Raw genomic sequence first — 23,031 nt, forward strand, 5'->3', positions numbered from 1 at the left:
GATGTCTGAAGTGGTTTACGTACAGAGATCTGACCATATTCCTTGAACCTTTAATTTATATTGTGCACTGTAGAGGGTAAAATGCCCAAAATCCTTCCAGTATGGAACATTGTTCTCAAAGTGTTGGATGATCCTTGCTCTTGAAGGACTAGGCTATTTTTGGAGGCTCCTTATATACTATGACATGATTGCCTCACCTGTTTCACATCGCCTTGTTATTTTAACTCGTCAGATTGTTATTAGTCTTAAATTGCCCCAGTCTCAACTTTTTGGGAGCGTGTTGCAATCATCTGATTTGAAATTACTGTACATACAAAATACAATAAAATTCACAAGGTATAACATCATATAATGTTTAGTTGTAGTGTATTCAATTTAGCAAAGGGTGAATATAATATACAAATCACTCCTTATTAGCATTTTTCATATTGTTCCTCAGCTTCCAGGCTGCCGGGCTCCTCCGTCCTCCGGCGGATGGCCGTGGCTGCTCCTTTGGGGTGGATGGTAGCTGCGAGAACTCCACTACGGTGCATTTTGGCACCAGAGTAAAGGGATTAATTAAGTTTTTTATGGTGTTTTTTCCCCACACAGCACCCCAACCACTTAAATATGCTTTTATTTTAAAAGTTTAATATTAACATATTAAAAAAATTTAACCTTTGAATCTTTTTTAAACATTGCTTTAATTACAGACATAGCACAATGTGCTTAAGCTAACAACACACAAACAATTATAAATATGCATATCTTTATTGAACACATCCCATCAAACATTAACAGTGCTGTGGAAAAAGAGAATCCCTAGGCTAAGGATGACAAAACAAAAAGCTAATTAAAGTAAGGAGTTAGCAAACCTGGCATCCAATTAATGAAATGAGATTGGAGGTGTGGGTTACAGCTACTTTGACTTATAAAAAGCACTCAAACAATTATGTGTTTGCCAATCACAAGAAGCATCTGCTGATGTGGATCGTGCCTCACAAAAACGAGTTTTCAGAGGATCTACAATCAATAATTGTTGCTTTGCATGCAGCTGGAAAGTTATCTTGAAGAGCTTAGATATTCATCTGTCCACAGTTAGTCCAATTTTCTATAAATGGAGTGGCTACTCTCCCTAAGTGGCAGTCCAGCCAAGATGACCGCAGAATACTCAATGAGGTAAAAAAGAACCTTAAAGTGACAGCTAAATACTTAAAGGAATCACTGGGACTGGTTAACATCTCTTTTCATAAGTCTACTATACGGAAAACATTAAACAGCCATGGTGCCCATGGCAGGACACCACGTAGTAGGGTTGCAAGGGTATGAGATTTTCACAGTACGATAACAGTCCCCGAAAATATCAAGGTTTCACCATATAACACAATTATTATTATCAATAACAATGACCCTTAAGGAATTGAAAAAGGATTTTTTGCTAGAACAAATGCTTTATTATAATTGAAACAATTTTTTTAAAATGGAAGTGTGTGTAAAAAAAAATTCTCCTTTTTAAAATTAAAAAAATATTAGGATAAGAAAGCTAACAGAATAATAATAAACGAATTATAAACATAAAACAATTGCATGTAACTATAACATGCTATATAACTAAAGCATGTTAGTTGATATGTTAGCAAAGTATGTTAAATTAACTACTAAATGAAAAATAACTTCAGCTGTGTGAGTTTTTTTCCTATGTCATTAATGTCCTATGATTATTAATAATTAACATATACTGTAGGTGTACGACAGCGCAGCCAGACTGCTCCTGTCTGTACCTTTAACTCAGGGGTTCTCAACTGGTTTTGAAGAGAGAAGAGCAGATCATGACCAGTGTGAGCTGGTTCCATTACACTCATGCGAAAGTGCAGATGAGAAGCCTTAACTGATTGCGAGATTATCATTAAATCTGCCTCGGCAGTCCTAAATAGGCTATCACTTGGACTGCTGCCAAAATATATTCAATGGGAGAACCACGTCATTGTTCTTTCCTTGCTGTCCACGACCCAGTCCGAATAGACCTGCAACCCACTTTTGGGTCACGACCCACCAGTTGAGAAACACTGCTTTAACTCACACACACACACTCACTTATTTCAGACCCCCTTGCCTCACTTCTTTCTGACATTTTCTTCGCTGCATGTGTGTGTGTGGAGCAAGTTGACGGCAGTCGAGGAGATGCGCACGTGCAGGTGAGATTCTCTGTCCGGTTGCATTTTTTTCTCAATACCGTAGATAAGCAAATGTACATGGTATGAAAGCCATACATTTTCATACCGTGGTATACCGTGAAACGAGTATACCGCTGCAACCCTATCACGTAGGAAGCCGCTGCTTTCCAAAAAAAAAAAAAAAACATGGCTGCGCACCTGTAGTTTGCTAAAGACCACCCTTGACACTCCACAATGTTAATGGGAAAATGTTTTGTGGACTGATGAAACTGAGGTTGAATTGTTTGGTAAGAGATATAATATATATATATATATATATATAGGCCAATAACAGAACGCAGTAGGACTATTAGGCTGCATTTACACATCACACTTAATCCGATAGATATAAGATTTATGTCCACAGCTTGCACTCTCATAACACATTGACGTCTGTTTACGTTAATATCACATCAAAACAGAGAATATCTAGCCCGATGTAGAGCACTTGGAGAAATGCTAGAAATTTTAATGACAAATATGGCGGATGTATAAAAGGAAGTCCCGCCTTACAGGTAAAAGTGCCAATCACCATTCAGATACAGACATTCTCTGTCAGTCAACTTGAGGATACGTATGCGCCTTAGCTGGACCAGCCTGAAAAATAGCGTTTTTTAGCGTGATCTGAGCTAAAGAAGCATTATTTATGATTCCATTGTTGTCAGATTTTACTGCTGATTTGAAATATTTTGTTTGATCGCAGGGCCAGTACCAAGATGCAATCTTCAGGGTAGGCCAGCTGTAGTCAATCAGGATGCGGGTACCAAAAGAAGTAAATATTTGGCACTTCCGATACTTTTAACATCGGTGTCTATTAAAATATTTAACCGTGGCACTCCTAGCCAGTCGTGTCACCACCCAGTTTGGAAACCACTGTGCTAGAGCTTTCAGTGTGATTGCTTATTGATCCAAATCAAAAGAGTGGGATTTTTTGTCCGTTTTATCAAAATCCCATTCAAGGCAAGTCAGTACTTTGGAACAAACACAGGCAGCTATTTTCTAAATGGTTGGCCATGATTCTGATCAAAGAACATATTTCAAATCAGCAGTAAAATATGACAACAACTGCTTTAGGTCAGATCATACAAAAAAAAAAGAAAAAAAGGGAATTTTATAGTTGACTGACATGTGATGTCTGTATCTCAAAGGCTATTGGATCTTTTACCTGTAAGGCGGGACTTCCACCATATTGGCAGTTCCAATTTCTCCCATTCATTTTAATACCAGTGCTCCATCTTGGGCTAAATAGTCTCTGGTTTTATCGGCCACCAGGTAAAGTAACAATATCACGCCTCTTCTCTAAGCCACATGATTTTAGGTATCTTTGTCCATAGAACAAACAGTGTGGGATGACTTACTACTCATTAATACTCCATGTTAAGGGTTTGTTCAAGCTCAACCCAAATAATAATCGCAATAGTAATTGTGATGCTTGCCTTAGAAAACACCACTAATAAAACGCACAGGTGCATTAAAACAAGGCATACATAGTAACAGAAACTTTGGATTGTCGTACTTGGCATAGGCTTTCTCCAACAGTGCGCTCCAGAATTCTTCACCCTCCGCTGAGTGCACAAACAACAGTTTACCATCCTTCACAGGCAACCGGTCATCAATCACCACATCCACCCACTCACCAAACTGCCAGAACTACAGACAAAGAGAGAGAGAGAGAAAAAGAGAGCGCTAGGTTTCATATATGACCACCAGGTGGCGCACAGATACACTGGAAATCCCATAGCCAAGCTGTATGGCGGCAAATCGATGGCAATAATCCGCACACGTTGTTGACGCTTGCACACGCAATAGATTACAGCTACACATGGAAAAAGGAATGACTCGCACGCTCGTTTTAAACCTTCGCGTAAACTAAATCTCCTGCGCACACAATACAAACTCTCGTGCTTGAAGCACCCTCTGCCGTGCAAGCAAAATCATTCTTCAAACTTTTCTCCACCGAACAACTTTTAATTTTGTTAGTCGTGGGGTTGCTGTTTTGTCTGTAACCTCAAATATCATTGGTTATTCTCCTTCCCCAGAAATCAGTGGTGATCGGCTCCCTTTTATTAAGAAGAACCATAAAAAAACTCACCTGTTCTTTGAGAGAGACGACTTCATCAAGGGACCCACTGCATGAGTCATTATTGCTTTATTTGTTGCCATTTTTTCGTCTTCCATTTAACAGGGCTGATTTCATGCTATATAATGTTAATCTTTGCCAGATACTTTCAAAACAGTAAGTTTACTACAGTTTACTAGCTAGCTGTTGCATTCCTGTGATGTTAGGTAGAACTACATAGAACAGTTTATCTTTTATAAATTGTATTACTCCAGTAACAAGTGGCAAATCAGCTGATCAACAGAGGAGGCACGTGCAGAGAACATTGGCTGCTGGTTATTCACTATTTTAGTTTAACATTATTCGTTTTGTATGGTCATCTGTTTGATCCTGTCCTTTGATCCGAAAACACCTTGTTACATGTTCTGTAGTATATTGGATCATGTTTGTCTTAGGCATATACTGTATTTCAATAAGCCAATTTTTACTATTATTGAAGAACTAAACAAAAAGACAAACACAAAAAGGAGTCGGACAGCTGCCCATAAATCTCTCTCTCTCTCGCACTGCAGCTACCAGTCAGCCTTTATCCCTCTCTGGGGCTTGATTAGCGGCCGGGTGTGTGGAATCACGACCTAGCCCCGCCCTACGCCCTGTCACATTCCTCACTCGTTCTCTCAGGCCGGGGAGCCCCCAGGCATGACGTACACGGGGTGCCTTCCGACCCATCTGCAGGCAGGTCATCCCCGCCTTCCTGAATCTGGGAGGGGACAGGTGGAGAGAAACAACAATAATTTAAAACACAGGGGGTACTCCCTGTCCTGTAACCGTGCAGTATCCCCTAAAAACCAAAGTAAAATTTAAGAGAGGGAAAGCGGCAGCAGGAGTGAGAAGAGAGAAGAAAAAAAAAACCTTACTCGCCGGTTCTCTGATATACCATAGCTTGGTCCACCCTCTAGCGGACGACAGCCAAGCCTCCCCGGGTGGATCGGAGGCAGTACTCCGGCCCCTGACATTTTTGGTGGGCGGTAGGGGTCTCCCCCGCCCCTGGCAGTGGTACCTGCTCCAGGCGTTTGGTTGGGAGACCCTCCTCCCCTCGTGGTCGGCGGCCGTTCCTCCCCTTCCAGATGGCCGGGCTCCTCCGTCCTCCGGCGGATGGCCGCGGCTGCTCCTTTGGGGTGGATGGTAGCTGCGAGAACTCCACTACGGCGCATTTCGGCACCAGAGTAAAGGGATTAATGAAGTTTTTCAATATCATACACTGTACATGCGGTGTACTTGTCATTTAGTTTTCAGTGTTGGGCCTAATCATGGTTTCCATTATTGGTTGGAAATTGAATTTTTGGAGTCTTGGGAAATGTGTTAAAAAAACAACAAATTAATTTTCTGAGGTGGTTTATGTTCCCTCACATTTAGAGTTAAATCATCTACATTTGAATTCATTAGCATTACATTTACATAGCACTTTTCTGGCCTTACACTCAAAGTGTAAGGCCAGTGAACAAGGGACTCTCCTCAACCACCACCAGTGTGCAGCATCCACCTGGATCTCCTCACCACACACCAGCTATTGTGGGAGAGGAGAGAGTGGAGTGATAGGGCCAATTAATGGATGGGGATTATTAGGAGGCCATGATTGATAAGGGTCAATGGGGGGAATTTGGCCAGGACACCAGGGTTACACTCCTACTCTTTTCGAGGTGTGATCACAGAGTCAGGACCTCGGTTTAACCTCTCATCAGAAGGACGATGCCTTTTTACAGTATAGTGTTCCCATCACTATCCTGGGGCATTAGGACCTACACAGTCTGCAAGGTGAGCACCCACTGCTGAACTCCCTAATACCTCTTTTCAGCAGCAACCTTAGTTTTCCCAGGAGGTCTCCCATCCATGCACTGACTGGGATCAGCCCTGCTTGGCTTCAGTTGGCAACCATTCTTGAGCTACAGGGTGATATGGCAGCTGGGTATGCTTTTGTATGACAGCAATGATATTTAAAAGGGTCATCTGAAAAGTCTAAAATGCCCCTGGTGTAATAAACTACAGCTATAAATTACAATTTAGACACAGTTTAGGCCTTAAAGCACAGCTGTGGGTGACAAGTAGGTAGGAAACAAGGGAGGGAAAGCATAATAAAACAATCAATTTTGACAAGACAATGGTTTCTCTAAAATGTTTATATTGCATGCTTATTTATATGTACACTAATTTACTTTTTTATATAGTGTCTTACAACTGCAATGAAACAATTCAGATATTATATCATATATAAATTAATAGCAGTTCTTAGTTCTATAGTTACATCATGGTAATGCAACAATTAGCTGGTCAACGTAATGTTTTTAAATTGTCTGGCAAAGATACACAGTACTTACATACATTATATAAAATTACATCAGCCCTGTTATTATATGAAGAATTAGCAACAAATAAAGTAATAATGAAGGCACTTTGTCCCTTGATGAAGCGCAAAGAACAGGTGAGTTTGTTATGGTTCTTCGAAATAAAAGGGAACCAATCAAAACTAACTTACTGGAAAAGGGAATAAACAATGATATTCTTCACGCGCGAGAGTTTAAAACGAGTGCACGAGTTCTTCCTTTTTCCTCGCATGGCTTTAATCTAATCGCACGTGCGAGCATTAATAACGCACGCGAACAATTGCCATTGATTTGCAGCCATAAATCTGAATCTTTGCTTTGTAGTCAGTTAATACCAATTGCATTAGTGCATTGTGGTAACTTGCAGTTTTTTGCTAGCTATTAATATAGAGAAAGTATGCTACATTTGCTATTAAATTTAGGGGGAAATTGCACTAGAGCAAAAAAGGGGAGCATTCATGGTTGGCTAAATAAATGTGTAATGCATCAGAATCCGGACTGGGAGACAAGAGGCTGTTCTGTTTGAAAGGAAGTTAATGGAGTAAACGCTTCAATACACTGAATAAACTGCTTTTGTGTGGGGAAAGCTTATTAATACTTTAACATGTTTGAAATGACGTATTCATTTTGGAGGAAGCTATATTTTGAGACTCCTACCAAAAGTAGCTGTTTTATAAGAGAAGTCACAGACAATTTTGTGACAGATGCGATGTAGTGCTGTAAGGGCTTGTGATGAGGCAAACAATTAATGAGGATCTAAATGCAGCTTTTAATAAAACAAAGATGAACAAGGTAACTCAGAATAAAAGGAAACAAAACACACGGAACCAGGCACACAACATGACAACACATGTGAAGACAGACAAAGAAACCAGGGGAAACAAGGGCAAACAAGGGAATGAGAAACACCTGGGGAAAACCAATCAAGAAAGAAAACTACAAAAGGACTACAAAACTAACAGGAAACAGGGACAGGGAACTAAACAAGATTTTCAAAATAAAAGGGAAAACAGAGAAAATGTGACAGAGCCCCCCTTTAAGAAGCAGATTCTATATGCTCCAAAAAAAATGTCCATAGGGTGTGGGGGGGACACAGGCAGTTCAAGGGGGTGCAAGGGGAGCAGGCAAAGTCAGGGAGGCTTGAGACTAAGGTGGAGCCGGAGGGATGGAGAGCCAGGGCGACGCTGCAGGCTCGGAGGACCCTGATGGAGTCAGAGGTTCAAAGGGCTATGGTGGAGCTGGAGGTTCGGAAGACCGAGGCAGAGCCGGTGGCAGGGAGTACCCAGATGGAGCTTGAGACCAAAGAGGCCAGAGCAGATCAGGCAGATGGCCAGGAGACCAAGGAGACCAGAGCAGATCAGACGGGTGACCAGGAGATCAAGGAGACCAGAGCAGGTCAGGTGGACCTCTAGGAGACCAGAGCAGATCAGACGGACGGTCAGGAGACCAAGGTGACCAGAGCAGATCAGGCGGACGGCCAGGAGACCAAGGAGATGACCTCATGGTGGGGACTGGGTCAGGAGCCTTGGGAGGCGGCTTCAGGGCCGAGACAGGTTTAGGAGGCTTGGGAGGTGGGCGCTGGGCTGAGACAGGGTCAGGAGGCCTGGGAGATGGCCACAGGATAGGGACTGGGTCAGGCAGCAGAGCCGCTGGAGGAGGGATGGGCAGAGCCGCTGTAAGAGGAATCTCTGGAGGAGCGGGCAGAACTGCTGGAGGAAAATTCTCTGGAGGAGCGGGTGGAGCTGCTGGAGAAAAAGTCTCTGAGGTAGGGGCGAAGCCATGGGAGGCTTGAGGCCAAGAGTCCAGGATGACTGGGAAATGATCTCCGTGGTCATGAGCATGGGCTCCATTTTTGGTACGTTTTTCTGTGACGAGGCAGATGAGGAATGAGGATCTAAATGCAGCTTTTAATAAAACAATGATGAACAAGGTAACTCAGAATAAAAGGAAACAAAACACAGGGAACCAGGCATAGAACATGACAACACATGTGAAGACTGACAAAGAAACCAGGGGAAACAAGGGCTTAAATACACAAGGGCAAATAAAGGAACGAGGAGTAGGGGAAAACCAATCATGAAAAAAAAAAACTACAAAAAGGACTACAAAACTAACAGGAAACAAGAACAAGAATTTCAAAATAAAAGTCTAAGCACAAAAACAGGGAATACATGACAGGGCCATTATATGATTGGCCTACAAGGTGCACATGATCCAAGTTGAATGTGGAGGCTAGTTGTAGAATGCAGTTGTCACTCGTATATTATCGAACTGTTTGTGTGTATAGGACCGCCACATATGAGCCCAAAGAGCTATTCAAATAATGCTGAAGATGGGTTGGAAAGTTAAATGAAATACTGTTCTTGAATCATATTTTTCTCCTCAGCAGTTTCTTGTTCAGGTTATTTGATTACTCAAAAAGAACACAGAATGAAGAAAATAAAGCCTAGTTTTAGGACCATAAAGTTTTCATAATTATTTTCAAGATAAAGTATATTATTCAAATTGTAATATATAATTATACATCATGATGGTACTTGTACTTTTTTTTTAATGTTTTTTTATACTTATACTTACTTAATTTCTTTATACTTCAATCTCTTGCAGGTTTTTAATCTCTTGAATCTCATACTGGTGGTATTAATATGTTTGTGAAAATGTGCTTTAATGTCATGTAAATAATGTCAGAAATCTTAATGCTCCTAAATCTGACTTTTGATTTTGGGGTTGAATATGACCAAAACATGTTCTTGACCAGCTTCATCAGATTCACCAATAAATTGTTTAAAACACTGCATAATTTTGCCTCTATTTCATAATGTCTGTAAAATTATTTCCGTCTATCCCCCAGAGTTTCCCTCACTCCCTCACATAATTATGTTGTACAGACACTCGGTAGATTTCTGCTTCTAATTTAAAATACATGAGTCCCGGACGAGCCAGAGAGACCTAGCAAAAAACAAAACACACACACACGTTCGCACACGCACCCACACATACGCAAATGCAGAATGCAGACCTTCATCCAGCACTGTGTGTGTGTGTGTGTGTGTGTGAGACGCATGAGTGAGTGCACTTGCTAAACAGCCTTGTGTTTTTATTCACTGGTTCATTCATGCATGATGTGCATGAATGTACATGTGTGAGCATCAAAGTATGTATGATAATTTTATGATGATATATTTAGAAGAGTCCTATTACATTTTGTGAGTACTGAAAGTCTGACTACAGTTTTGTTTTCTTATAGCTTTATTGTGTTATTCTGTATTGAGTCACACCTTCTCACACTAAGGAAAAAGTACTGTTTTTTGGACATGTTGGCATGACAATAGCATGTTTTGTATTTGAAAATGTACCATGGTTTTCTTGGATGTACTTTGGAGTAAATACCATGGTACATCAATATGGGAATTGTTCTGTAACGTTGTATACATCAAAGTACCATGGTATTACAGGCTTCAAAAATAAGTACTTGATTCTGATTGGTTGACAGATGCTCCAAGGCAATTAATTTCGGCTTGATAACGGCTATGAAGTAGTTCCAGGTCTTGACCGCATAACGATTCAATATCATACAAGTTATTTCTAAGAGCTGCAAAGGCTACCACAGCAAAATAACCATCTAAAACAAAAACACTGTTTAAGTACATCAGATAAGAAAGACAAAATCTATAATGTCCTACATTTATTTCAATTTTGGTTGAAAAACACCCTTGTGCTCCCTCTCTTCCTCTCTTTCTCTCTCTCTCCCTCTCTTTCTCTCTCTCTCATCTTAAACACACTCACACACGCTGACACACATACACTGATGAGCCAAAACATTATGACCATCTACCTAATATGCTGCTGGTTCTACACCTGCCGCCAAAACAGTGCCGACCTGCTGAGGCATGGACTCTACAAGACCCCTAATGGTATATGGCACTAAGACATTAGCAGCAGATCCTTCAAGTCCTGCATGAGCACGGCCGCCAAAAGATGTAAAGGAAAACGTGACACATCGGATCAGGCAACGGGACTCTTCAGACCAGGCGACCTTCTTCCACTGCTCCAAGGTCCAGTTCCGATGCTCACGTGCCCATTGTAGGGTCATGGGCACTCTAACCAGTCTGTGTCTACGCAGCCCTATATGCAGCAGGGGGTGCACATTGCTATCGTAACATCACTAAAATTTTCTGTGACTTGTGCCAGAGTAGACCTTCTGTCGGTTCAGACCAGATGGGATAGCCTTCATTGCACTCACACATTGATGCGTCTTGGCTGCCCAACACCTTGTCGCCGATTTGTGCCTCCTCGGACCACTGTTGGTAGGTACTCACCACTACTGACTGGGAGCAACCCACAAGCCTTACTGTTTCAGAGATGCTCTGACCCAGACATCTGGCCATAACAATTTGGCCCTAGCCAAAGTTACTCAGGTCTTTACTTCTGCACATTTCTTCCTGTATTCAACACATTGACTACGAGAACTGATTGTTCGCTTACCATCTAATCTGCCCAGACTTTCACTTGTGTAATAGTTTTGCTGTATTTCACACTAATCAGCCTCACATAGTAGAAAGCACCCTCGTGCTCCCCTACCCCTCTCTTTCTATGAGCATCGCAGGCCTTCGTTGCTAGTTCTAAAGTTATGTTTTTGAACTAGCAATGGAGGCTCGGGCTGTATAAAAACATGATGTTGAATCTGTGGCAGAAGAAAGTATTTCCACTCACAGGAGCACTTTATGGCAGAAAACCAGAAAATAACTTGATACAAAACCCTGAACGATGTCTTGAGCGTGTGGTAACCGTGGTATAAGTGGAATAATTGACTAATTATTTTGGGGATTGATGGTGTGTGGATAATTTTTCAATAATTCAAATGGTCCGTCGTAAATTATACCTTACATAATGTAACTGGATTTAAGATTTTTCATAAACACTTGCTGGAGTACTTTTACTATAAATCATTATTGATTGGTTAATGATTTTCAACCTGTTCTAAATGAGGACACATCTTCTATTGCTTTTACATAAAGCTAAATTAGGGCTGTGAAAAGGGCTGAAAAACTCAATTAGAATATTTCACTTAAATATTAACAAAATTCAAATTAAATTAAAATGTTTAAATACATTAGCCTATTTCAGAAAGGTAAAACAATTTGCAGAAAATCCTGTTGTCTGCAATGCATTCAATGTCTGCTGCCACCTGATTGACGTTTCCAGGCATTTCTTGAAGGAAAAATATTTTTTTAAATGTCTGCTTTTGCATTGTGAAAGACAAATAAAAATGACTTGACTTAAAATAAAATAAAATATTTCTAAAAATATGAATTAAACAAAATTGTCCCCAAACTATAGCCAAGTAAATCTGCACACACACACAAGGTCACTGACGTGTGAATGCACTAGTATTATTATATCACAAGAAGAACAGCCAAACCATGTTGCCTTACCCACACATTGATGCTAGGTAGTGTGCTATAATTAATAATTAATAACCAACAGTGCGGTGGATATGCAACAGAGAGTGAGATGGTCTTAGTTCCTCCTAATTTCATTCTTTAAAACATTCAGCAGTATGTCAGTATTGATGTTATCATCAGCTAACAAATGAGGTACCACAGGGTTCAGTCCTCTGCCCTCTCCTCTTTTCAATAAACATGTTGCTGGGATGAATCATCCCAGGATTACACACAGACAGGGTTAAAATGTATCCCATTTACTGGCTTTGGTGAGTAAAATAAATGCCAGTGGCTATTAACTTTGTACGTAACTGAAACAAAAAATGGTTTAAACGAAATTGTATGAATTATATTTTGACAGTCACTGATGTACGTGATTCAAGCTATTCAAATCAAAGACATCTAAATCACAACTTTTACCATGCAAAATTGATCTAGGATGCCTAAAAATGTTTTACTCCAGAACTCCCTCTGGCAACATGTATAGAATATTTTAATGTAAAATTAGGTACTTGGAAGTGGAAGATTCCAGCATAGTCACTGTTGAAGGTCTGTCCATGCGGCACCACGCGGTGCAGGAGGTTATCATTCAGAGTCAGAGATGCAATGGCTGCCAACAACCAACAGTCACCTATGAAAAAGAGACATCAAAACAATGGACAGTCAAGATCAGGCAGAGATAGAAATTTTGACTTTAAGGTGTTAAAAAAAGCACACAATTAATGCAGTATCTGTTTTTTCCCCTTCCTGAAACTTCACTTTCCCCACTTTCTGTGGCTTAGATTGGAAGAAAATCAGAATCAGAAACTGATTGCGTGAAGCAAATCACATGCAACGCATAATAAACACAGGAGCGGATTTACTGTACAGGGAATGGAGACTTCTCCTGCAAGCGGTTAGCCAGGTGTGGGAGAGATGCGGGCAAGCAGCTGTATCTCTTCACATCGCCTGAAAATTAACGCTGCGTGAGACGCTTTTTTTTTCTTCACCATTTACGCTATAGAACATGAACTGAATGAGAAAATATTCATTTTTAGATTTTAAACTTCAGCATTCAACTTGTTTTATTTCTGTATGAATAGTGTCCTATAATACATTGGCAATGTACACTTAAGTATATCTTGACAATAATGAATATCTTGATTTTAATCTGCTCATTTGATCCTATTTAAAAAGTCAACTGTAAAACACCCAACTTTTAATTACAGTATGTCCACTGATATACAGTATGTATATGATGGCATATAACAGGGGTTCTCAACTTTATTGTTGTTGTTATTATTATTATAATAATAATAATAATAATAATAATAATAATAGGCAGTAGCACCAGACTTCTAATGTGAGCTTGCAGGTATTATTATTATTATTAGGAGTAGTAGTAGGCCTATCATCATTACTAGGCTATTGCTATATAATTATATGAGGTTACATGCTTTATTGTTGTTATTATTATTATTATTATTATTATTATTATTATTATTATTATTATTATTATTATTATCATCATCAGTAGGCCTATTATCATTACTAGGCTATTGCTATATAATTATATGAGGTTACATGCTTTATTGTTGTTAATAATAATAATAATAATAATAACAACAACAATAAAGCATGTAACCTCATATAATTATACAGCAATAGCCTAGTAATGATGATAGGCCTACTGATGATGATAATAATAATAATAATAATAATAATATCATCATCAGTAGGCCTATCATCATTACTAGGCTATTGCTGTATAATTATATGAGGTTACATGCTTAATTGTTGTTATTATTATTATTATTATTATTATTATTATTATTATTATTATTATCATCATCATCATCATCATCATCAGTAGGCCTATTATCATTACTAGGCTATTGCTATTAATGGGAATTGGCACCAGACCTCTGATATTAATTTATGCTTTATTATTGTTATTATTACTAGGCCTAATAGTAGGCATCATCTGCATTTTTTACAGAAGCTTGCTGGTAGGTGATGTTAATGTGAGACCTAAGCCTGCTTTGCCTTGCAAAGATCCTCAAATCTTGGCTCAATGTTTGATAAACATAGCCTCAAATCATCCTCGATTTGTGCACGATTGCGGTATTTCGTTTTGAGTGCAGTCATTTTTGAGAATCCTGCCTCACACAAATATGTCGACGCGAAAGGAAGGAGAATCTTCAAGGCGACGTCACAGAGTTCAGGGTATTCCTGCATCAATGCTGCCCAGAATGACGAAAGAGGGCAGGAGCTAAAGAGTTCCTTCAGTCTACTGTCACTCTTCAGCTCAATAAGCTGTTCCTGCATATCAATTGATAGCTCGTTTGCTGTGCACACAAACGGATCTCGAACCCACCAAAAGAGCGATAATCCTCTTTAAAGTACGTCGCAAATTGTTTTCTTATTGCTGACAGGTGCTCAGACGCTGATTGAAATAGGGAGGAGAAATCGTGTGACGTGCCTGCATCAGTGATAAAGTCTGCAAGGCTGGGGAACATGTCGCAGTTCCCTCGACTGATGCGGCCATGCCAGAGGTCTAGTTTTTGTGTGAAGGCATGCACTTTGTCTGCAAGGAGCAAAATATGAGTTTCGCGGCCTTGCAAAGACAGGTTGAAATCAAACAAATGAGCGCCATTTTCTAAAGCCTATGAGCGCAGCACACACAAATAAATTGACATACTGCAGTTAAATTTCAAAATGTAGTGTTTTTATATTTATAACATTTGAATACAATTCAGCAACATACATCACACGACCTGACGACCAAGAGAGCTGACAATTGACCATCACTTAATTTACCATCACCTCACGATTGAAAATGTGACACTGATTTCATATGACAGTTCAACAAACAAGTTAATAATATTAAGTCACTTACATTTTAGACGAAATAATGACTGTTTTGGTCTATTTTAGCAGCGAAAATAGATCCGATGAATCCAAACAAAGATCACAGCATAGCCATAGCGCATCTCACAGCAATACTCAATCGTGTTTTGAATGATTCAGCGTTGTGAACGAATCGGTTGAGTCAAAGATTCAATGACCCATTCACAAACATCTGTCTCATTCTTGATAAATCGGCCGTTTGAACGAATCGTTTGAATGAACAACTCAATGACTCGCTTAATGAAACCGCTTATCACCTGCATTTGCGCTCACTATCGACAAACCAATCAAATTTGTTCAAAACTTTTTTTTTAAAATCAGTCCAAACACATTTTAATTTTTATTCAGGAGTTCTGTATATACAAAACTATAACTTTTGATGACAGTAGTTTAGTGGTAAAAAAAAATGTGCCCAAAAAAATGTTTTCCCCAGTTTTTTTTCCCTTCCATCGTAGCCTACTCGCGCCCCCCCGGGAGAGTGTCCGCGCCCCACCGGTTGAGAACCACTGGCATATAAACATACATTTGTTTCAAAGATTAATAGCTGTAAAAATTTGTTTAATTAACTTTATCCCAAAAAATATTTATTTTAACATACTAACATTTAACATCATAACATAAGTTTTTTTAGACAAAGTATAAAGTAAAATAAAATATATATATATATATATATATATATATATATATATATTAAATGTACCATGTACCATGATTAATTGTGATTAAATCACAGAAACTCTGTTTTTAGGGTTGCAAAATTTCACCAGTGACATTAAGGGAAGTTTTGAACTCATAACACAATTCAACACACAAGCATATATACACACACATACATACACATACATACATACATACATACACACTCAGCAAAAAAAGAAACAACACTTTTTTAGGATTTAAAGGTAATTTTGTAAAAATTCAAATAGCTTTACAGATCATACCAAAGGGTTTAAACAATGTTTTCCAAGCTTGTTCAATGAACCATAAAGCAATTAATGAACATGCACCTGTGGAACGGTCGTTAAGACACTAACAGCTTACAGAAGGTAGGCAATTAAGATCACGGTTATAAAAACGTAGGACACTAGAGAGACCTTTCTACTGACTCTGAAAAACACCAAAAGAAAGATGCCCAGGGTCCCTGCTCATGGTCCCCAGGACAACGTGCCTTTGGTATGCTGCATGGAGGCATGAGGACTGCAGATGTGGCCAGGGCAATAAACTGCAATGTCCGTACTTTGAGATGTCTAAGACAGCACTACAGGGAGACAGGAATGACAGCTGATCATCCTCACAGTGGCAGACCATGTGTAACAACACCTGCACAGGATCGGTACATCCGAATATCACACATGTGGGGCAGGTACAGGACAGCAACAACAACTGTTGCACCAGGAAAGCACAATACCTCCATCAATGCTCAGACTGTCCGCAATAGTCTGAGAGAGGCTTGCCTGAGGGCTTGTAGGACTGTTGTAAGGCAGGTCCTTACCAGACATCATCAGCAACAATGTAGCCTATGGGCACAAACCCACCTTTGCTGGATCAGACAGGACCGGCAAAAAGTGCTCTTCACAGACGAGTCACGGTTTTGTCTCACCAGGGGTGATGGTCAGACTCACGTTTATCGTCGAATTAATGATCGTTACACAGAGGCCTGTACTCTGGAGTGGGATTGATTTGGAGGTGGACGGTCCGTCATGATCTGGGGCGGTGTGTCACAGCATCATCAGACTGAGCTTTTTGTCATTGCAGGCAATCTCAATGCTGTGCATTACAGGGAAGACATCCTCCTCCCTCATGTGGTATCCTTCCTGCAGGCTCATCCAGACATGACCCTCCAGCATGACAATGCCACCAGCCATACTGCTCGTTCTGTGCCTGATTTTCTACAAGACAGGAATGTCAGAGTTCTGCCATGGCCAGCGAAGAGCCCGGATCTCAATCCCATTGAGCATGTCTGGGACCTGTTGGATCGGAGGGTGAGTGCTAGAGTAATTCCCCCCAAAAATGTTTGTATGAATGTTGACATTTTATATCCACTAATATATATATATATATATATATATATAGTATACACACACATACACTAAACAAAAGCAAAACATATACAAACAGTATCGATACTTAACCCTCTCTAATTAGCAGGGAGTAATATACTGATACCTCATGACCTTTTCAAAAAGCAGTACTCACCACTCCCAGAGTGTTTGTTCCCAAAGAAATACTCCCAAAAACAGTGCAGACCAGGTGGCGGGCAGCTAGTGTCAGGCAGCTTACAGGCAGTTTACAGGCAGTTGTACAGAACTAAAAACTGATATCTGGGAATCCCAAAATGGTAAATGGTCTGCACCTATATACCTTCTTTTTAACCTTAGCGGTATTCAAAGCACTTTACACTGCGTCTCAATCACCCATTCACACACACTCATCAAATCACAGAGTGTAGTAACCCCCCTCACAATCCACTCTGACCAGCAGAAAGAGGACTTATCAATACATAATTTTGGGTTCACACATATGCTCGAGGCAACATTTAAATAAAAGTCAGAATTAAACACACTGGACACTTTTGTCCATACAGAGTGCAAATAGGAGATACGGTGCATCCGGAAAATATTCACAGCGCTTCACTTTTTCCACATTTTGTTATGTTACACCCTTATTCCAAAATGGATTAAATTCATTATGTTCCTCAAAATTCTACAAACAATACCCCATAATGACAACGTGAAAAGGTTTGTTTGAAATCTTTACAAATTTATAAAAATCACGTGAACAAAAGTATTCACAGCCTTTGCCATGACACTGAAAATATAGCTCAGGTGCATCCTGTTTCCACTGATCATCCTTGAGATGTTTCTACAACTTGATTGGAGTCCACCTGTGGTAAATTTAGTTGATTGGACAGGATTTGGAAAGGCACACACACATCTGTCTATATAAGGCCCCACAGTTAACAGTGCATGTCAGAGCACAAAGCAAGACATGAAGTCCAAGGAATTGTCTGTAGACCTCCGAGACAGGATTGTATTGAGGCACAGATCTGGGAAAGGGTACAGAAACATTTCTGCAGCATTTAATGTCCCAATGAGCACAGTGGCCTCCATCATCCGTAAATGGAAGATTGGAACCACCAGGACTCTTCCTAGAGCTGGCCGCCCTGCCAAACTGAGCGGTCGGGGGAGAAGGGCCTTAGTCAGGGAGGTGACAAAGAACCTGATGGTCATTCAGACAGAGCTCCAGCATTTCTCTGTGGAGAGAGGAGAACCTTCCAGAAGAACAACTATCTCTGCAGACCTATATGGTAGAGTGGCCAGACGGATGCCACTCCTCAGTAAAAGGCACATGACAGCCCATCTGGAGTTTGCCAAAAGGCACCAGAAGGACTGTCAGACCATGAGAAACAAAATTCTCTGGTCTGATGAAACAAAGATTGAACTCTTTGGCCAGAATGGCAAGTATTTTGTCTGGAGGAAACCAGGCACCGCTCATCACCTGACCAATACAATCCTTACAGTGAAGCATCGTGGTGGCATCATGCTGCGGGGATGTTTTTCAGCAGCAGGAACTGGGAGACTAGTCAGATTCGAGGGAAAGATTAATGCAGCATAGTACAGAGACATCCTTGATGAAAACCTGCTCCAGAGTGCTCTAGACCTCAAACCGGGGTGAAGGATCATCTTCCAACAGGACAACGACCCTAAACATAGCCAAGATAACAAAGGAGTGCTACGGGACAACTCTGTGGATGTCCTTGAGTGGCCCAGCCAGAGCCCAGACTTGAACCTGATTGAACATCTCTGGAGAGATTTGAAAATGGCTGTGCACTGACGCTCCCCATCCAACCTGATGGAGCTTGAGAGGTCCTGCAAAGAAGAATGGGAGAAACTGCCCAAAAATAGGTGTGCCAAGCTTGTAGCATCATACACAAAAAGACTTGAGGCTGTAATTGGTGCCAACAAAGTATTGAGCAAAGGCTGTGAATACTTATGTACATGGGATTTTTTTTGTTTTATATTTGTAATAAATTTGCAAAGATTTCAAACAAACTACTTTCACATTGTCATTATGGGGTATTGTTTGTAGGATTTTGAGGAAAATCATTAATTTAATCAATTTTCAAATAAAGCTGTAACATAACAAAATGTGGAAAAAGTGAAGCATTGTGAATACTTTCCGGATGCACTGTATGAAAGTGTTCTTCCAATTAGTTCTACACCACAATGTAAAGATATCCTAAACTGAGTATGCAAAAAAACAACAACACTGGTATCGGATCGGGCTCTGCATTGGCCGATACTGAGATTTCCAGTATCGGAATGGAAGAAAAAAGTTGTATCAGTGTATCCCTACTTTAATTGTTGTTCTTTCATTCAGTATCAATTTTAAACTATCGGCCAATTAATCGGTTACCAGCTTGTGTTCCCAACTTAGTTATCGGTAATGGCAAAATCCTATATCGGACGACCTCTAGCACAGATCATTCAAGACTTGTCAATTTGCCAACAGATGCTTCAGCAAATAATCCAGCATTTTGAGAACAATGTTCCCCAAAAACAAATTGGAAGGATTTTGGGCATTTCACCCTCTACAGTGCACATTATAGTTAAAAGATTCAAGGAATCTGGTCAAATGCGTAAAGGACAAGACGAAAACCACTTCTGAATGAGAGTGATCTCTGATTCCTCAAATGTCACTGTAAAGCGATTAATGGAAAGGAGGAGGCGAGAATCGGCTTGACAATATAAATTATATATAATTAATAACTTAAACCAAAAGACACAAACAGGACAGCTGCCCATAAACACACTCTCTCTCTCTCTCTCTCTCTCTCTCTCTCTGTCCTACTGCAGTCTCCAGTCTGCCTTTATCCCTCTCGGAGGCTTGATTAGCCTGATTAGGGGCCGGTTGTGTAGCATCACAACCCGGCCCCACCCTCCGCCCTGTCACAGTCACTGTCTTAAATTAATTAATCTGTAATGGATATTATGAACATGGGCTTGGGATTACTTTAGTAAACCTTTGCTAGTCAACACCATTCAACACAGCATCCACAGTTGCAAGTTATGACTTTACTATGCACAGCAGAAGCCCTACATCAACACTGTCCAGAAGCGCTGCTGACTTCTCTGGGCTCGGTCTCATCTTAGATGGAAAGTAGAAAAATGGAACTGTGTTTTTTGGTCCGATGAGTCCACATTTCAAATAGTTTTTGAAAAACACAGCCATCGTGTTCTCCGTGCCAAAGAGGAAAAGGACCATCCAAGCTGTTATCAGCATCAGGTCCAAAAGCCGGTGTCTGTATGGCCCAGGGGTGTGTCAGTGCCCATGGCATGGGTAACTCACACTTCTGTAAGGGCACCATTAATGCAAGCAGATATGTAAAAAATTTGGAGCAGCGTATACTGCCATCTACCACCGTCTTTTCCAGGGACGTCCCGGAATTTTCAGCAGGACAACTTCAAACCACATACTGGCCGAATAAGCAGAGAGTGCAGGTGCTAACTTGGCCTCCCTGCAGACCTGACCATCTCCAATTTAGAATGTGTGGTGCGTTATGAATCCCAAAATATGGCAACAAAGACCCCATACAATTGTACAGCTGAAGACCTGCATAATGAATGGGGAAAATTTTATTAAACTTAATAAAAAGTAAACTTAACAGACTTGTGTCTTCAGTGCCTAAATGCTTAATAAGTGTTATTAGAAGAAATGGTGATGTTTCACAGTGGTAAACACTCGACTTTTCGGGAGTGTGTTGGAATCATCTGATCTGAAATTACAGTACATTAAAAAAACAATGACATTCACAAGGTAAACCACATGGTCTTTGAATGGTCTAGCTCTACAGTACTCAAGTGACCTTCTACCATGCTATATTCCATCATGTTCATTACAATTGCAAACTTTTGGCCTGTTAATTGTTTCTAGAATATCAAAATCCACAAAAGGAGGTAGATCCTTTTCATATTTGGCTCCTAAACTATATGGAATAGTCTCCCTAACACTGTTCGAGATGCAGACACACTCACTCAGTTTAAGTCTAGACTAAAGACTCATCTATTTAGCCAGGCATACACCTAATTTATCCTCAAACCCACAATTAGGCTGCTTTAGTTAGGTTTGCCGGAACCAGAAATATTGATCAAGATCTATAACTCTGCAATAAACTGAATGGCATCTATGATAATATTATTTTATTTGTTTCCCTGTCTCAACCTCGGGACTCCTATCCTGAGGTCACCAGAACCGGCTGGATCCAGCTCCATTTCTGCTTCGTGTTGGACTCCACTGTTACATGTCGCTGTGTGATGATGACTAATAGCAGCCGGTGCCAGCCAAACATCACCTTCAATCTATCACGATGGACTTCAGAGGATAAACTGATGCCAACTCCAACCATAAGACATGGGATACTTCATATGCCATTGCCTGAACTTTGAACTTAGGATAGACCTCACCGAAATTACTGGCCAGTTTGAACTGCGATGCACCTAACTGAACTCTGCCTGCATCACTTCGGTCTAATGATGGACTACACTCTTGAAATGGAATAAATAGACTATCAATTGATTGTCAACAAAACCCTTCATCAGCCAACTAAAAAGGAGAATTGCATCTATGTGAACTTCTGCAGTAAATCCAGTATGGACTTCAAAAGACATAAGTCATTAATCTTACAATTCAAACAAAATCGATGTTTAAACACTGACCCTTAACACTTCCTTAGTTTAATCATTTTAAACCATAACTTGCACTGTACATAAGCAATATTGGCATTATATTCATGATGTAAGCCAGAGGGGAACTGGCCCCCACAGGGAGTCGTTTATTTTTATTTTTCTCCCATTAACCAACATCTTATGGAGTTTTCTGTTATATGCCACAGTTGCCTTCGGCTTGCTCACTGGGGTTATAAAAAAATAATATTTTATTACTTTTTTAAATAGAATTCACAATCATATATTATCAAACTACACAATGATGACTCTAAAACATTATAGTTATTACAGTTTTATTTTCTGTTAATGCCTGATCTTCAGTAAAGCAGGTTTGAAATGATGAGTACTGTGAAAGGTGCTATACAAATAAAAATGACTTGACTTTACCTAAATTATCTACCCATTAGAAACAAAGGTATCTGTCACAAGAGAGGCACAGTCATTTTGTTTCCATATTTACTAAAGCTTTTAAAATCATGTAATTTAAATTTGTATAGCGCTTTTCACAACACACATCGTTTCAAAGCAGCTTTACAGAAAATTATGCTGTAATGTCTCTAATATCTTACATTTCTTAAAGTTCTCATTTAGCAGTTTCAATGAGAAACGTGATTGAAAATCATGCCTTAAAAATTATTTGATTTTAGGCCCTTAGAAGCAACCAAAAATACCTCGGGAGAAACTAGGCTTAGCTTGGGGAGCCAGTTCCCCAAGCTAATATTGATTGAACTGGAAGATTAAGGATTATGCACAAATAAAAACAGCAGCCTAGATTTGCCACAAACAGCCTGATCAATCACAACTCTTCCTTCAGACTGTGTACGTTTGAACATTGTATCCCTACCACTTTATGACGTCAATGCATGAGTTTTAATTATGTGTAAGGTGTTATGTTTGGAGGGAACCTTTATATTATAGCTTTGCCTACCTACATACAGTATATACACATATATATATATATATATATATATATATATATATATATATATATATATATACACATATATGTAAAATAGAATAAAATGTATATGAATCAGCCTGACTAGCAGTTTCACCAATTAAAGCCATTTTAAAGGGTCAGGTTAGTTAGAAATAGCTTTTTAAATAGCTTTTTTTTTATGTCTTTGCAATTAAAGTGAATGGTGATTCTGTCTAACATCTATTACGTTTCATGAAAGAAAGTCATTCAGGTTTGGAACAACATAAGGGTGAGTAAATGATCACTTTTTAGGGATAAATATCCTTTTAAGGTAACAACACATCACAACTTCGACTTTTTTCAGTGTATGTATAAACCGATGAGCCAAAGCATTATTTCCACCTGCCTAATATGCTCTTGGT

General features: G+C 39.8%; 1 protein-coding gene across 1 annotated transcript in view; it reads right to left on the reverse strand.

The window, feature by feature from the left end:
- Window positions 1-23,031, reverse strand: part of capn1 (calpain 1) — a 56,642-nt gene that overhangs the window by 17,294 nt on the left and 16,317 nt on the right. Inside the window, exons 4-5 of the mRNA XM_052142614.1 lie at window positions 12,589-12,707; window positions 3,709-3,842 (exon numbers count right to left, since the gene is read on the reverse strand). Of these exons, the coding sequence (XP_051998574.1) occupies window positions 3,709-3,842; window positions 12,589-12,707 (253 nt within the window). The remainder of the gene's footprint in view (window positions 1-3,708; window positions 3,843-12,588; window positions 12,708-23,031) is intronic.

Source organism: Xyrauchen texanus, chromosome 2 (assembly GCF_025860055.1).
Source record: "Xyrauchen texanus isolate HMW12.3.18 chromosome 2, RBS_HiC_50CHRs, whole genome shotgun sequence".
NCBI classification, from domain to species: domain Eukaryota; kingdom Metazoa; phylum Chordata; class Actinopteri; order Cypriniformes; family Catostomidae; genus Xyrauchen; species Xyrauchen texanus.